A 17429-nucleotide genomic window follows, 5' to 3' on the forward strand; every position below is an offset into this window, starting at 1 on the left:
ATACATTTAACACTACAAGATTTTAAATTAGTAAGTGATTACAATTTCACATTATTTGAAATTAGTTACAAAATGTTGTTATGTGGAGAGAAAATTACTGATACTGATATGTTAGAGATAACATTTTCTATCTTTCTTGTCTCGAATATACTTCCGCAGCAATAATAGAAAGGTTTTAAATAATATTCTAAACTAATTTAATGTCGTTCTCGTGGCCAAATAAAATAACGAGTTGTTGATAAAGAACCACGAATCTCGGCCAACTGGAATAACATCATTCCCTGAAGTTAATGTTGTGAATGTTAATAATCATAGTCGAGGTTGTGATTGTGGTAGAGGAAGAAATAATTATTATTTTCGTGGTGGTCGTTCTAATCATTTAAATTTAAAAAAAACTACACAAAATGATTATCACAAAGAAAAAGCTCTAGTTCAAATAGTGTTAAAAATAAATGTTTCCAATGCGGAATGACTCGGCATTGGTCACATACCTATCATACGTCAAAACACTTAGTTAATCTCTATCAAATCTCTCTGAAGAAAAAAGAGAAAAATGTGGAAACAAATTTTGGTAATGACATATTTGACCCATCTCATATGACATATTTGGATGTGACGGACTTCTTTGAATCTCCCAAAGAGAAGATTGGCACAGTTGATGGAACTTCAAGTGTTTCTTTTGACTTTGAGAATATATAGATTTAATGTTATTGTTTTCTTTTATCCATCTTCATGTTTTTTTAGTAACTTTTGTATATTTCAAGTGTTGTTTTTTAATTATTTTTTTAATGAAGAAACATGAATCATTTTCATGTGTTGGGTGATTAAAAAAATGAGCAAAGAAGATCTATGTCTAGCGGACAATACAACTACACACAATACTTATAAATAAAAAAATATTTTTTTCCAAATTGACAATACTGAAAGCAAATAAAATATCAAGTTTTGCAAATTTGATTGAAAATTTTGAAAAAGCAAATATTATTTTACCTAGAAGAATAAAATTTACAATTGACCATGCATTACTCTCCACTCAATCAAAGAGACATTTTATAAGTTTTAAAGATATATGTTGCAATGGTTATCATATTGAGATTGATAGTAAGAATAATATGGAATATCTATATATTATCTCTACTATCTCAAATGAAAATCGTATATTGGAAAAGTTGTTTACTTTATCTTCTGGATTGTATTATAATTATATACGAGTAATTGAAATATAAACAACAATAAAACCTGAAGTTCATAAAATCTAGATATATTTGTTATTTGGCATGATAGATTGGGTCATCCAGGGTCTACAACGATGAGAAGAATTATTGAGAATTCAAGTGAACACCCATCGAAGAGCCAGAAGATTCTTAAATCTAATGAATTACCATGTAATGCTTGCTCTCAAGGCAAATTAATAATTAGATCATCACCACCTAAAGTGGGAACTGAATCACCTACATTTTTAGAACAAATTCATAGTAATATATGTGGACCTATTAACCCACCAAGTGGACCGTTTAGATATTTTATGGTATTAATAGATGCATCCAATAGATTGTCACACTTGTACTTATTATCGAGTCGAAATCTTGCATTTGAAAGATTACTTGCTTAAATAATTAAGTTAATAACACAGTTTTCTGATTAGACAATTAAGACCATTTGACTTGATAATATTGGTGAATTTACTTCCCAAGCTTTTGATTACTATTGTATGTCAATTGGGATAAGTGTTTAACATCTTGTAGCTCATGTTCATACACAAAATGGTTTAGCAGAATCATTTATAAAACGTTTGCAATTAATTGCAAGACCATTACTTATTGAGAGCTAAGCTTCCTTCAGAAGAGGACATGCTTTGCATACAGCATCACTTGTATGCATTAGGTCAATAGCTTATCATAAATACTCATTATCTGAGAAATCTACTCCAAATTTCTACTAAATTTTCATGATTTTAATTATTTTATTTTATTATTATTATATTTATATATCATTATATTATATTTTCTCCCTATCCGTTGTGCTTCGTTGTATTCCTCAATTTCACAACAATCTTTTTATTTTTTTATTTTTTTATTTTTAGGTTCATTTCAACAATTTCATCTGTTTGTGATTTTTTTTCCTTCCCCAATCAATAAGACAATTTTAGGTTTAAAGCCTATGATTTTTTTCTAAATTATTATTGTTATTATTTGAGCTTATGATTATTATAGTTTGGTTCTCACTGAATAAAAATATTCATTTTGGCACCTTAAACTACCGAAGTTACAATAAAATATGGTAACATTGGTAAGCGAACTTTGAGTAAAAAAGTAATAAGGACAAAATATATACAGAGTTATTTCAAAAATTCAAAACTAAACCTCGTTTAGTAATAATTGTATTTTTTATTTTTTTTAAAAAAATTAAACTTGTAAAAACTATTTCCACTCCAAATTTCTTCTTTATTATATTTTCTTTATCAATGGGTTAAAAATGCCAAGCCAATTTTTGAAAATTAAAAAAAAAATTAAAAATAGAAAAAAAAATAGTTAAACAGGACCTAAAATGATTGATTTTATTTTTCTTTTTCTTGTTCTTTTTAATGGAAGAAAGTAATAAATTAGGATCTAGAAAAAGATTCAAACCGTTTTATATTTTAAGTTGTTGTCTACCTAATTCATTTCTCATATTAAAGACTTCCTTTATAAAATGCTGTCTGTTTCTACCTTTTTAAGAATATAGTATTAGGATGGTAGATGCAAAAAGCTTTCTAAATAAACAATTATTAAAATAAAGCATTATTATTTTCCCACACTTATTAGAACACTTTATAATTTATTCTTTATATATCTGACCGTGTAAAACTCCATCTATACTGTGATAACTTCTTTATTAATTAGTGACGGGAGTTAAAATTTTTGTTGAAACACTCTTTTAAAAAGGAGAAATTATTTGATCAGGACACCACAATGTAATTGACAATTTGATTCGTTTAATTTATAAAAGAGAAAATGATATCGTATTTCAAATTTGTATTCAACTGTTATTAGAACATAAAGATTTTTTAATCTATACATATAATGATTACTAAAAGAAGCCATGTAATAAGTTCTATAAATCATTTTGTTTATTAAAATGTGATGCCTGATGAATATTTTTAACTTAAAAATACTCTCCATAATAATTAAAAACTTAAGAACAATTAACAAGTCACAAGTGTACAATTAAAAGACTTTAGAAGTCGCAATCATGGTCGAGTTTCGGGTGCTCCATATATTTATTTTCTATTTGATTTATGAATTTTAAAACTAACATTTTTGATCGTTTATAATTGAATTTAATTTATATTTGGTCCTTTAAGTTTCATAAATGATATGTTTGGTCCACGTTATTTGAATTTGATTTTTAATTGATCTTTGAAGTTTGAAAATAGTCTATAAAGCTCTCCAGCCAGAGTTAATCGAAATTACGACATTTGCTTCTAAAACCTTATCAAAATTTGGAATCCAAATATGAAATCTAGGTCTAACCATTGCAATAGTTATAAATACACATCAAACTCCCATTATTGTTTAGACACCAAAAATTGATTTCAATTTATTGATTCTTTTTAATAACAAACTTAGGAAGAAGATGCTCAATGGCAGGTTAACAATATAGAAATTTGTAGACTCAACCTAATATATTCCATTATTTATTTATTATTATTATTTTAATAAAAAAAAAACAATCTTACCTAATTTATATTATGTTAAAAATATATTTCAATTGACCATTAATAATTGATTTAAATGAGTAATTAATTGTTAATTCAAGCTTAGCTTAATAATAATCCACAAATTATTATCCTAAAAATTAAGGGTTCAATCTTCAACCCCTATTGCTGAATTGGGAAAAAAAAGAACAATAAAAGATAAGCCAAAGCATGGCTCAAATGGCATACAATACGAGAATTCTATTGTTCACATCCCTCATATTTATTGTACTTAAAGTAATTTTAAAAAGAAAATTAAGCATACAAAATAATTTGCATCTTTGCATTGGATATGAACCTCCAATTTATGTATTTTAGATATTTCCTCAAATTAATTTCTTTCTAGCAGTTTAGCTTAAGTAGAAAAAAAGTAGTAATAGCATTAAATAAATAATTAGAATTATATGTTTCCTAGTGTTTGTTTTCATTAACAATGTTGAAATAAGGATATGGTTCTCCTAATATGAAAAATATAAATAGTAAGAAAAGAAAAGAAAAGAAAAGAAAAGTTTGACAAAATACTCGAAAGAAATAAAATATTTATCATTCCAAGTATAAATGTAAAACAAAAAGTACATCAAAAGATTAAAAAAGAAAGTAATCCCCTCCACAAATATATTTCAGTATTGGACAAAAATATCACAAAATCACTCAAAAAATGGGGGGGAGAATAGCAGCAAATCCAGACTCAAGGGTCGATGGCATTATAATTCAACAGGAAATAATATTCTAAGGAAATTAATCAAATTCTCACGCCAATAAGCTATATAAAGGATTCTCTTTTTCAAGAAAAAAAAAAAAGAAAAAGAAAAAAAAAGACGTACAAATGAATTTAAAATTTATATAAAAAATTGAATACGCAAGGTGAACAGAAAAAGGGGGAGAAAATACATGACAAGCATCAACCTGAGGCAAAGATGGCACACTGAGGACAAACCTACATCTCAAATAATATCATATCATCCCACAGCTTAAACCGTTCTAGGAAAGCTTTAGACAAAACATATCATATATGTAAAATGAGCAATGCAAACCTGGCTAAAAGGCACTCCAATTATCCGATCCTTTCTTTGGAGTTTGATTATCCAGGGACGCCCTAAACGGCCCTGTCGATCCAAAAGGGTCTGGATCATCAAATGATGGGAATCCATGACCCTGATCAAAGTCTTTGCTGCTGCGCATCGAATCGAATCTTGAAAATGAAGGGAATCCCTGGTCAAAGTCCCTGCTGCTGCGTGTCGAATCGAATCGTGACAATGAAGGGAATCCCTGATCAAAGTCCTTACTGCTGCGCATTGAATCGAATTGCGTCAGTGATGAAGGTCCACTTTGGTCAAAGTCTCTACTGCTGTGCGTTGTATCAAATTGACCAAATGACGAGAATCCAGGACCCTGGTCGAAATCTCTACTGCTGCGCATTGAGTCGAACCGTGAAAATGCATCACGTGGAGGGAAAAAACCACTGTCGTGCACGCTGGAAGTATCAAACCTTGAGAAGCTGTCAAAGCTTGGTTCTGATCCCTCGTGGTAATTATGCGGCGAATTGCCCGAGTTGAAGATTGGGGTGCTAGGAACAGACTCATCAAAAGCAAATGTGCTTCTCTTAGCCTGGAATGGATCTGTTCTAATAGGATTCAAGCCCAAGTCCCCAGAATCGAAAAAATAGTTGTCCCGGTTTACATCACTGTCGGTCTACAATGAGTAAATGGCAAATAAAAATATATGCATCAGCAGGTCTCATTAACAGCTTAAAGAATAAAGGCTGAAGCAAAATGAACATAGGCAAAAAACACAACATAACAAGTAGATCTCAGGATCACCATACAAAAAGATAACATAACACATAATTGAAATTTCAAAAATCAAATACATGGGTATTGATTATACATATATATTCATATATTTCACACTTTTAAATAGATAAGTCATGTACATTTTACATTAAAAAGGAAACCTAAGAACATAAAAAGTTGCAATCAAAACAATTCATTTTAGGGCAACCAGTCCTCATTTATTACATAATAGAAAAATAACAATTCAATTTTTTTAAAAAAGAAACAATATTGTTTGCCACGTGGCCAAATTTAATTGGGCAACTTGGTGGACTGCTTCATTTTATACAGGTTCAAAATGCATTAACCTTCTACTTTGCTTGTTTAGGGCCGAGTCCTTGCATATGAATAGGCACTTTTTCTTACTTTGTTAATGGGTTGCCATGGCAGTTTATAAAATGTCCTTTTTTTTTCTTCTACCGGACATGTCCATGTGTCAAGATGTGTCCAAAAATTCACACATGTTGTGTTTGCACATGTCTGTACATATGTGACCAACACATACTCCGACCAGAAAAAACAGAGTGCCCAGTGTGTCCTAGTTCTCAAGGATAAGGAACAGAATACGGAGACGGTAGCTTAAGGGGAGAAAAGTTGATAGTATAAATAATAGAGGAGCATTTGTGCTAATTGAGTGTCACTCATAAAGTACAATTTTCTGCTTACCTTGGTGGAACCTCCTGCGTTAAAGCCCCAAACAGAGTCCATATCATCATTCGTATCAAATGTTCCCCATGCTGGTTCGTCATAGCTCTTGTCACCAGAAAACACAGATCCCGCACCTCCGTGATCACTGAAGAAATGGTTCAGGTATAATTATTTGTTCAAGAGCAGAAAGTAAACTTCAAGATGAAAAAACCACAAGAATGATAGTAGTTATGAACTCCTTTTGCAACTCTTGTTTCTTGCTAAAGAACGAATTCCTTTTGAATATCTCCTCTCCCGTAGGTTTCGGAAAAAGAAAAATCAAAAGTTTTCCCCAACACCCAGAGCCTTTTTTCACCCACCTTTGCACACTGACGTTTGTTTCTTATAAACATATAGGTAACAATGGTAATCAATTAAAGATCAAGACCATGACCCATAAACCACAAAGAAAGGGGTACACAGAAACAGGCTATAGAAGTAAAAATTAGAAACAAAAACTCTTGTAGAAATAGAGAATCAAGAAGAAAAGTTTGATTGAGGAATTATGGTATATTAAATAATCACTAGACCTACAACAAATTTAAGTTATTGGGCTAAGGTAAACTATTTTCAACTCATTCTCCTTTGATATTTTATATCCAATCACATAGAACCTATTCTTTTCAACTCACTCCAGACCACTCTCCCTCACATGTGCACTTGGCCCAACAAGGGAGAGATAAAGGGTAAGGCATATCTCAGAAGGACAAAACTTCTTAACTGCTACTTATAAGGAAAAAGACTGTTGACAATACCTTAAAGTGTCCTTATCACGGGGTGAAGCATCAAAGCCAGCAGCCTTTCCAAAATTGGAATCCATATATTCCTTGGGACTTCCAATAACACTACTTGCAAAGGGGCTGCTAGGAGCACTTTTGGGTGCAAAGGGGCTGTTTGGAGCACTTTTGGCTGTAAAGGGGCTGTTAGGAGCACTTTTGGCTGACCCATCTTCACTTTTATTATCATGTGCGGAACCATTTTCAACAGCTGTTTCATCCATGCTAGCATGTTTCTCTCTCTTGGTATCAGCATTTGGTGCAGAATCTCCTTCCTTGGTATCATCATCCGCTGCAGGTGTAACGTTTTGGCTGTCAAGTTTTCCCTTTTGAAATGACTTAGATTTCTGCTTAGGAGGAGCAATTACATTTTGCACATCAAGAGTGAGCTCCTTGACAACAGAGAAACCTGAAAATAAATTATAAACGATTCATCTACGGTAGTCACAACAGATAAGCTAACGCGATGCCTAATACAAACTCCTCAAGCATACCTTCGTCTTCAAATTTATCCCAATCTTCATCCCAATCAGCAGCTCCCACTTGGATGCCAGGCTGCCAACCTTTATTTGAAAACATTGAGGAAAATGATGAAAAAAAATCCGCAAGGAGAGCAAAAGAAACAGAGGAAGAGAGAGAGAGATAATCCCTTCATAATAACCCCCTCCCAAAAAAAAAAGGATAATCTGTGTGCAAAAAATATTATAAGATGACAAAAACCATCAAATTGGGAAAGAGGGGGGTGCATGATACTTTATAATCATATGAGCTATATTTCATATAATCAGAACAACAAGAATAGGACTATCATTTATTTGAAATTAGCCAAATAGATTAAAACTATGGCTACAACCCCATGACCTTTGAGCTCTAAATCCCACATCCCTTCCAATATATAAATTTTAAGATCTCATCCAAAGTTACTTGAAATATTAAATTATGAATTGATGTTCTTTTAAACTTTGACTAATCAGGTAATTAATTGAAAAATATTTCTTGTAGACTATCTTGATGCAAAGAGTCGGCAAATAAAGTGCTCCTAATCTATGTCCCGAAGTCGTAAAATCAATAATGCAAGCTACGATATGCAAATTCGACAGAAACATTTTTTGACTAAAAGTTATAATATTAAGAACGATGATGTGGAAGTAACATACAGTAAGACTAATGAACGCCAATGAAGGGAATGATGAGTAGGGTTTCTTTACATAAACGACGGTAATGTTGGATAAAACTACCATTGGATGAAATTAATTAAATATGCAACTTCAATGACCACTAACACAATTCATTAGTTGAAAAGAAAAGAATGATGACAATTGAGAGGTGCGTGGCTATTTTTCTTCCACGCACATATGCAACTTAATCTTTTATTGTCAGATACCTTATTAGAATTGCTGATAGTGTCAACTGTCGAGTATCTATCTAATAAAGAAAGGAAAGGCAAACCTATGATCTCCGTGACTAAATTCCACTTTTTTTATAATGTACCCATTACCCAAAACTGAATATTCTATAAGAAAATTACATTCACTTATTTCTCATAGTTAAGATACCAAATAAGATTAAAAAGAAATACATGTTCCCAAAATGTTGTGATTGAACTTGCATGTGCAATACGACTGACTAGTTCCCGATAATGAAAGGTAAATGATCATGTTGATTCGAATGTAAATCATTCATAACCAAGTTTTCATGATCTTATTTCATGTCTACACAAATATTGACTGCTGGGAAGGAAACTACAGTAATACCCAGAAAAATGAGATTTGGCAGAGAATTCAATAATGCAGTACAAAAGACTTACCAAACGGAAGTTCATTCAGAGTTATTGGTTTTGCCCATAAACCATAAGTCTTGCAGCGTTCATTGAGAGATTTCACTAACTCTTCAATATCTGACTGAATACGATCAGCACGAGCCTGATGTTTGGAATATAGAAATGAGTCAATGGCCTTATAGGTGAATTCCTGTAGGGTTCCATTGGCCCAAAACTAAATTTACCTGAAGAACACCGTCTGCACCACCATCTTGTTCCATCTTTACAATCGCCTGATACAGTTCCATCTTCTTTTCCTACACCAGAGAAAACCGGCATCGAATAATAGTTAGTTTCTGAATGCATAGCATAGTTGAAATTGATTCCCACAGTCTGATTGAAAAACAGTGATGAACACCTGTATATCACGGAATGTAGCTTCTTCAACGGTTAATCTGGAGGCTACATCACCAGATTGTTTGTATTTCTCTTCATATTTCTTAGCAAGGGACTCTACCTGATATAATCAAAACCTTCATTGAGTTCACTGTAATTATTTAAATTTAACACTATGAACTACACGTTATTCTCCATCAAATATAGATACCTCACGTTTATCTGAAGACACTCTTTCAGATATTTCATTCAGCCGATTGTCACATCTGCTCTTGTACAAAACCTTGTTGAGAGAAGAAAAATAGAATCAGGGAAAAGCAGCTGGGTAACCAAACATTATAACTGTAACACACCTGTCCTATACATCTAACACGTACACAACTGTATAACATATTAAGAATTGAAAGCCGAATTAAAACAGATGGGCCAATCAATCACCAAAATGCAAAACCAGTGACTCGTGACCTTAAAAATGCCTTCAATGGTAATAAAATAAAATATTATACTTAAACTATCTTCTACAGAGAAAAAAAAATGTTGATGTATTATGAACAAAATCAATTTTCAACAGACACATACACTACAAAAGCCTTCTTTAGCAAAAGAAAAACAAAAGCTAGTGCTTATAAAAACAAGAACCTTTCACTCAAGTCAAGCATATGATAGGTGCTCGGTTACACTTCTAGAATTTTATTATTTTTCATAAGAAATAGAAAGTTTTGTTTTTATAAGAAACATCAAAAGAGGATATATTTAAATAAAACATGATAATAAATAAACAAAAAAGAGTCTGACCAGGGGAGAGAGAACCACCTCCCACAAACTACACTCTAGACAAAAAGAGCCCGCCGGTCAAGAAACAAAAACTTTGAAAATAAATACGAGGAAAAAGCTGCTAAGTTCCTTGTGTGTGAATGCGTTTCTCAACAATTGACCCCTCATCTTTACAAAACTTTTTGAACCACACTCCATTGCAGTCCATATACAAGTATAACCACGAATGGCTCATGGCTTAAAGATAAAAAGATGCATAAAAGAATTCTTAGTACTTACAAGTTCCTGCATTTTAGTTCGGTAATACTCTATTTTCTGTCTGGACTCCAAAATTTCTTTCTCCAATTCTTCAACCTTCATTGAATAAAACAAGTGTCAGGAACATGAGTGACAGACAAAACACAAAATAGTAGGAAAATATAAATTATTTAATATTAGAGCAAATGATACGATAGCTTAGTTTGTAACAATGCGAGAATGTTAATCCCCATGAGATGAGGGGACTTCACACTTCCATCTACACGAGAAAAGAATAGAAAATGACAGAGAAAACCACCAGCTGCAACTTTTCCAATCCACAGACCAATTTTCAATAAATAAAAAATAACATCTATGCATAAAAGCAAGCAATATTTTTCTGGAAGACATAAAATCAAGGTGTTCTATTTGTAATTCCATGATATCTCGAAAGAAATATAGCCAAGATCACTACTATGTTATGTCTATATCAGAGGGTAGAACAAAAAGGCATTAGAAGGAAGTAAATAAGGTGCCTTTTTCTCAGCATCTGCTGCCTCTTGAAACTTTGAGTTGAGGGAGTTCTGCTCCTCTGTACTAAGCTGACTGACAAGATTTTTCTCCAGCACGGGCACCTTTGATTTAGGTTGACTGGTCTGTGGCTCACCCTCCACTGAGGAGGCTGTAGCAGGTATAGGCGGACGTACTCCAACTGTACGAGCTCCCTGAAGATTACCAGACCCAGGAACGCCTTGGTGCTGTTGGTAACCTTTTTCAATAAAAGGAAAAAGGTTAGCATTGAGGTAAAGTTCTTCCCACCTAGAGGAGTCCAACAAGTTGCAAAAGGCCATGAAGTGACTCGTCAAAAGAGATTACCAGCTGTGGGTCTCCAAGCTGCATTGCTATAGTTAGATGCAGCTGGAGTCACAGGATGACCATTGCTGGAAAAATCAAACATGATGTTGCTAGGAAGCATAGCAGGAAGAATGTGCCCTTCCCTATGCCGCTCCAATAAATAGAGTGCAATACAGAACTCCCTGACAGAAAGCATGCTATCATTATCTTGATCGGATAAGTCCCACACTTGCTTTAAAACCTCTGACAGATGTCAACAATAATATACTCGTGAGAATATCATTATCAACCAAGAAAATAAATTAGCATACATTTATCAAACAAACAACCATTCAAATGAGAAATATAAAAGATTCTAATCTGACCATCAACGAAACAATTCTGATATTTTCCAACTTACTAGAAATAGAAAGGTTTAGGCATAGTACTGACATCAAGTTTGGAAATTATAATTTTTTTAACATTCCGCTTGATCAATAAAATTATTTCTTGTCCAAAGAAGAAGAAATGACTATCATCCAGGGGAAGTAACAGCGTATTCAACAATAAACTAAAAAGTCAAAAGTGGTTTTTATGTTCAGTGTCATATCTGATTATATAGGTGTGTATGCTAGTGAAGTTTAGTGGCAAGCATCGTTGGTATTCAATGTGGCCACCATATCGTGGCTGTCACCCTCTAAACTCCTTGGATGCATGGTTAAACCATAAATATTGGTTCCTTTCTCCTACATCAAATAGTACAAATTTGTATTTTGCTTTTTTTTTTCTTTTTGATATCCGTGAGTGTTCGAGTCAACTTGTGTGCACCTCGACTAATCTCACAGGACAACTTGTCTAATCCTAAAGCATTTGGGTGCCAAGGAAACTCATAAGATATTAAATCCTAGGTAAGTGGCCACCATGCATTGACCCCATTCCTTTTTTTTTTTTTTCTCGATTGACCGCATTCCTTCTAAGTCCTCTATTAAACCCATAACCCTTGTTGACCACTAGGCCAATGCCAACCCACGATGATTTGGTACAAAATTGTCAGCTAGATTGTTCCAACTTTCTTGAATAATTTCTCCACCACCAGACAACTCAAAGATAATTATTGAATATCACACGAAGTAATCCACAACTAATACCTACATTCAACTTCATGAAGGAACGTGCTTAGAAGTCACTAAACAGTCTAACCTTGTTGCATAACAGACTCAAAATCAAAATAAAAATCGGGAATGATGATAAATAGGAAGTGAAAAGGAACGCAGCAATCCTGCAAAATATAAAAGGAAAAGTAAAAACTCGTTTGAAGGGGATTTATACCTCTTGGCAATCTCCAACTCAAGAACAAGTTGCGTGCTTCTAGACCGGTAATTTTTCCATCTCTATCTTTATCTACCTCAACAAAAACTTTAGTATACTTTTGCACATCATTCTGTGTCATTCTAGGCCAAGGGCGCTGAGACTGTCCAGAAACAGAGTTCTGAGATCCTGTTGGTAATCCAGAGGAAGCAGATTGCAATATGCCCTGTTGATTGGGCTTCCCAAGTGCCTGGTTCCGTTGGGCCTGATTCGCAAGAGGTGGTTTCATAAATGAACTTTGCAAAGAATCAAGGGAACTTGCTCTAACTATTGGTTGTGTAACAGTAGATACAGGAACAGCGGCTAATGGGGAAGTCTTATTGTCAGCAGTGACATCTTGTTTTGAGGGAATGGGGGTTGCAGCAAAGGCGTCTCTTCCAAAATAAGATCCAGGAGCAGTCCCATTTCCAGAAATACCTTGCACTTTACTCTCCACAGGTGATGGTGCAGCCAACGTTACTCCAGGAGCAGATTGAGGCCTTGGGGGTAGAGAAGCTGTTAGTCCTGCACTTGATTGCCCAAATCCAACCTGTGTTCCAGCAGGACTGACTCCTCTATTAGGAGGTTGTGAGGGTGTCCCCTGAACTCCACTGGTACGTTCACTAACCCAATCATTTGAGATGCTTGAATTCGTCGGAGGTGGCCCAGAAACAGTGCCTACTCCTGGAAATCCCTGTGCTGAACGGAGAGCAGAATTTGAAGTTGCTGACGGAGGCCTTACAGATTGACTCTCCCTAGAAGAAACCGGCGGAACATTCGTAGTGACATTTCGAGGAACCTGTGAATCCAATCCAGAACTTTGGGAGGGCGTTTGAGCAACAATGCCACTCTGAGGTGTAGGTGCTGCGGCAGTAGAATTGAACTGAGATGCAGGCTGGGTATTGAAATTTATTTGTGGTGCTGGTATTTTAGCTGCAGCTGGGCTAAACAATGCTGCTTTCACAATATCAGGAGTTAATTCCCTCTTGCTCTGTGCTACAGTGACCAGCCTAAGGGCATTATAAAACTCCGCCCGACCAAGGAAACCAATCTGTCTAGGGTCCGAAAGCGCCCAAATCTGCAGATAAATCAACAAAAAGGGTCACAAATAGAACAAGAGCTGAAGCCAAATAATCAAGATACATGAGTAGAATTTCTCAAAGATTCTCGAACTAATAAAACCAATTGGTACAAAAATTGCAAATTCCATCCTCTAAGAGAAGAAAAACCTACAGACCTGATTCAAATCTCAGTCATACTCAACCAAAGCAACATCGATTATTGTCAACTACAAACAGCAACCAAAAACCCACCACGGAGAGTGCAAAATGACACAAACCCAGAAGAAAAAGAAAGCAAAAGGAGAAGGAGTAATGAAGTTACCTGAGCAAGAACCTGTTTGGGCAATCCGGAGCCTTGAAAGAAGGCAACCGCTTCAGCGCCACTAATTCGACCATCGCGGTCCAAATCGGCACGTCGAAAGTATGCATCGAAGAGATCCACGTTCGGCGCTGGGTTCTGCACCGATGCCATTGCTGAATTCAAAATCTGCAACTCTTGGATCGAAGCAACGAGGCAACGGAATCACGAAACGTGAACATGAGAAATCAAAAACAGATCAAAAACACATGGATTAAACACAAATCGAAAGAGCCCTAAAAGAACGAAATCGAGTGATCGGAACAATGACCCTCTCAACAAATTCAGAGAAAAATCATACAAAATAAAGGGAAAATAATATGGAAATGAAATTGGGATAGACACTGATGAAGGAGCAGGTTGGGAAGATGTGGGAGGTTTTTTTTTTTTGTCGATGAGAAAATAATAATGATAATAATAAAAATAAAATAATAATAATAATAATAATCAAACGCTTTTAATTTCTCCGTTTTCTGAAGGGATCCGAATTTGTTGATCTTATTTACAAAACTACCATTTTTCTTTTTCTTTTTCTTTTTTTTTTTTTAATTTCAACGTTGGGAGATGGTAATAAGTGTTTTATCGTTGGAACTATGTTGAATTTATTGTATGAATTTAAATTTCGGATTAAATGAACAATAATCTATCAAATTGTATTAGATTATTGTTGTGAATATAGCAATTGTATATCAAAGTTGTCGACTTAAACATAACTTATTAGATAAAATATCAATTATCATTTCAAATGTCAATAGTTCGATCTCTCACTTTGTAATCGTTGAACTAAAAAGATGTTAATACAATTGTCACTTGTATGGCTTAATTAGTTAAAGTATTCTTTAGTTATTGGAAGCTTAGATTTGTATCCTTCTTGAACTCGAGACTTTTTTCCGTTGGTTTATTAAGCTCAACAAATATAAGGTGAAAGATTGGATCTTCAACTTGAAGTGATGTATCGGTTCTATATTCATCAAGCTTCTCTTTCATCAGTATTTTTATTATTATCATTAACTCTTGCACTAGTGGCTATTGTCTAGGCGTTGGTGATATATCAAATAATAGATAATCAGTATAGATATTGATTAAAGAATGAGATTTATTCATCGATGTACTAGTTTCTGAGTGAAAATCAAAAAATGGTATCATTTGGTAACCGCTTGATTTTTTGTTTTTGAAAATTATGTTTATTTTATCTAATTTTTTTTTTTTACAGTGATTTGCATATTTCTTAAGTGCAATTGTTGAATTTCTAACCGAATTCAAAAAAAAAACTTTTTGAAAGCTACTTTTTTTAGTTATCAACATTTGACTTGATTTTTTAAACAAATAATAAAAAGTAAATAACATATGAAGAAATTTGAAGATAGAAGTAATATTTAAAAAATAAAATGATTACCAAATAGAACAATAATTAATTGATTATTTGATCTTAATTTAATAACCATTTATTTCTTTTATTTTGAACTTTTGAAAACTACTAAGTTTAGTCTTTTTCTTCTCTTTTGTATGTTGTTTTTTACTTTTATAATCGTAAATAAGTTGTTTTTCTTTAAGTTTAAATCATAAATTATATATATCATCGTGTTATAGAATATGAATTTCATTGCATTAATTTATTATACCCTTGTAATCCATTTTTTTATATTTATCCATCTCCCTTTCCCGATAATTTCTAGAACGAGGCCAGATCAATTATATTTTTCTTTCTTTCTTTCTTTCTTTTTTTTTTTCATAAAGATTCCAAGTTTGGTTAAAGTGACGAAATTTCCAATCCCTTCCAAATTTACACGAATTATTTTTTTTATTATTATCTTATAACATAATAGAGTGAATCAAAAAAGAGAGTCAATATCAAGGTGACTTGCTAAATGAATTTGGCATGCACGGTTTAATCTCCTTTCTCATTCTAGTTGTACTAAAAAACACTATATCCAAAAAAGAGAATCTAACCTTCAACTTCGAAATTGATAGTTACCTTATTCATGAGTTGAGTATTTTGATAAATTAATTACTTTGTAAATTGTTTTTTAGTAGTTTTATTTTTATCATTATACGTATGGGTGATCATCGGTTGGTCGGAGTCGGCTTTCAGATCAAATCGACCCCGAACCGATCATAATCGGTTTGGAATATATCCAAACCAATCCCGCCTGGCAACTGAACGAAAACACAACCAGTCGGTCGGTCAGTCGGTTCTTTCGTTTTATAGTTATATTTTTTTTGCTTTTTTTTCTTCCTTTAAAAGATATTATATTTATTTATTAAAATTCTAAGAAAAATTGCAATTATAAATTATAAATCATTATAATTTTTTTTGGCTATTAGGTAGAAGTTATATTTAATTATAAATCATTATCGTTATAAATAACAATTTTTAATAATAAAAAAACAACTATTTATTAACTTTCTTATCAATCATGTTTAGTTATCTTTTAATTTATGATTGTGAGTCAAAATTCAATATATTATTTCACATTTTATTATTTTAGTACTTATGGAATAGAGCTAGCCTAGATTTGACAACCTTTAATATTTAATAATTAACCTGTCTATTGTTTGGGATTGTGTTACTGCTCGCTTCGCTTAATTACTTAAAGAACCTTTAATACATATTACATATATGATCGAAAACAAAACTAATATGAGAGTCGAGAGTGTACGTTACAAATAGAAATGTCACATGACACATAGTCACACTCATATACAATGCAATCAAACTAGAAATTACAATAAAACATAAAGTCAATTGTCAAATACAACTCATTTACAATAAAACATAAAGTCAATTGCCAAATACAACCAAATTATAATAAAATCAAATCATAAATGCTTAATCGTTAACGGACAATTTTGCAAAATTTGGAAGGTCTTGGATGTCATTTTCATTGTCCATAACCACTCTAAATCCTATATAATTAAGATTAAGAAGAGAAAGACAACCTCATTAAGATTTTCATTCAACAAGTTACAATTACAAAATACAAATGATGAATAAATACCTTCTTCAAATAATGAAGCTTCTTCCATGTCATGTTGAACTTCAATATCTATTGGACCAGAATTTAGCCAATTTTGAATAGAAATGAGAGCCTCCACTATTTTTGGAGCCAATGAACAACGTGATGAATCAACAACACGTCCTCCTGTACTAAAAGCCGACTCAGACGCTACAGTAGATAATTGCCAAAATGTCTCTAGTCATGCGATTAAGAACCTCAAACTGATGACTGTTCCTCTTCTACCATTGAAGTATGTCAAAATCACCTTCATTCTTAACATTCGCTTCCAACAAATAAATATCAATCTCTGACCCCTGTTCGAAGGGCGTAGTCTCATCGCCTTCAAAATAAAGATCAATTGTATCATAGATAAAGTCTTCACCCACCTTTTCAGTTGGATCACAATCAATCATGGTCTCCAAGGCTAGGACAATTGGTGTATTAGTAGTAGTACTACCACTCCCACTTTGAGTATGAGTAATACTATACTCATGAAAGAGACGTCTACAACATTGTTTCACTACATTTCCCATAGATTTGGCAACCTCTAGCCCAAAAAAATTTTTAAGGCAAAAAGATACAAACCTTGGTTTTTTTTCGAGGATCTAGCACAATAGCAACATACAACAATAA

General features: G+C 33.1%; 1 protein-coding gene across 1 annotated transcript; it reads right to left on the reverse strand.

Moving 5' to 3' along the window:
- Positions 1 to 4557: 4557 nt before the first annotated feature.
- Positions 4558 to 14272, reverse strand: LOC120077644 (uncharacterized). The gene is made up of 13 exons (XM_039031594.2): positions 13762 to 14272; positions 12361 to 13456; positions 11074 to 11295; positions 10734 to 10966; positions 10240 to 10314; positions 9398 to 9469; positions 9209 to 9307; positions 9036 to 9107; positions 8839 to 8953; positions 7526 to 7594; positions 7011 to 7440; positions 6235 to 6361; positions 4558 to 5428 (listed from the first exon to the last, which is right to left on the reverse strand). Exons 1-13 carry the CDS (start codon positions 13909 to 13911, stop codon positions 4775 to 4777), a joined length of 3414 nt encoding a protein of 1137 aa, XP_038887522.1. The 5' UTR covers positions 13912 to 14272; the 3' UTR covers positions 4558 to 4774.
- Positions 14273 to 17429: the final 3157 nt, after the last annotated feature.

The sequence above is a fragment of the Benincasa hispida genome, chromosome 5 (assembly GCF_027475165.1).
Source record: "Benincasa hispida cultivar pf3 chromosome 5, pf3_genome.v1.1, whole genome shotgun sequence".
In the NCBI taxonomy this organism is placed as follows: domain Eukaryota; kingdom Viridiplantae; phylum Streptophyta; class Magnoliopsida; order Cucurbitales; family Cucurbitaceae; genus Benincasa; species Benincasa hispida.

Coding starts and splice junctions, on each gene's coding strand:
- LOC120077644 (XM_039031594.2), bottom strand. CDS start 13,911: ATGGCATCGGTGCAGAACCCAGCGCCGAACGTGGATCTCTTCGATGCA. Junction 11,296..12,360: donor GAGTTGGAGATTGCCAAGAG/GTATAAATCCCC, acceptor GACATCTGTCAG/AGGTTTTAAAGCAAGTGTGG. Junction 8,954..9,035: donor GTGCAGACGGTGTTCTTCAG/GTAAATTTAGTT, acceptor TCCAAACATCAG/GCTCGTGCTGATCGTATTCA.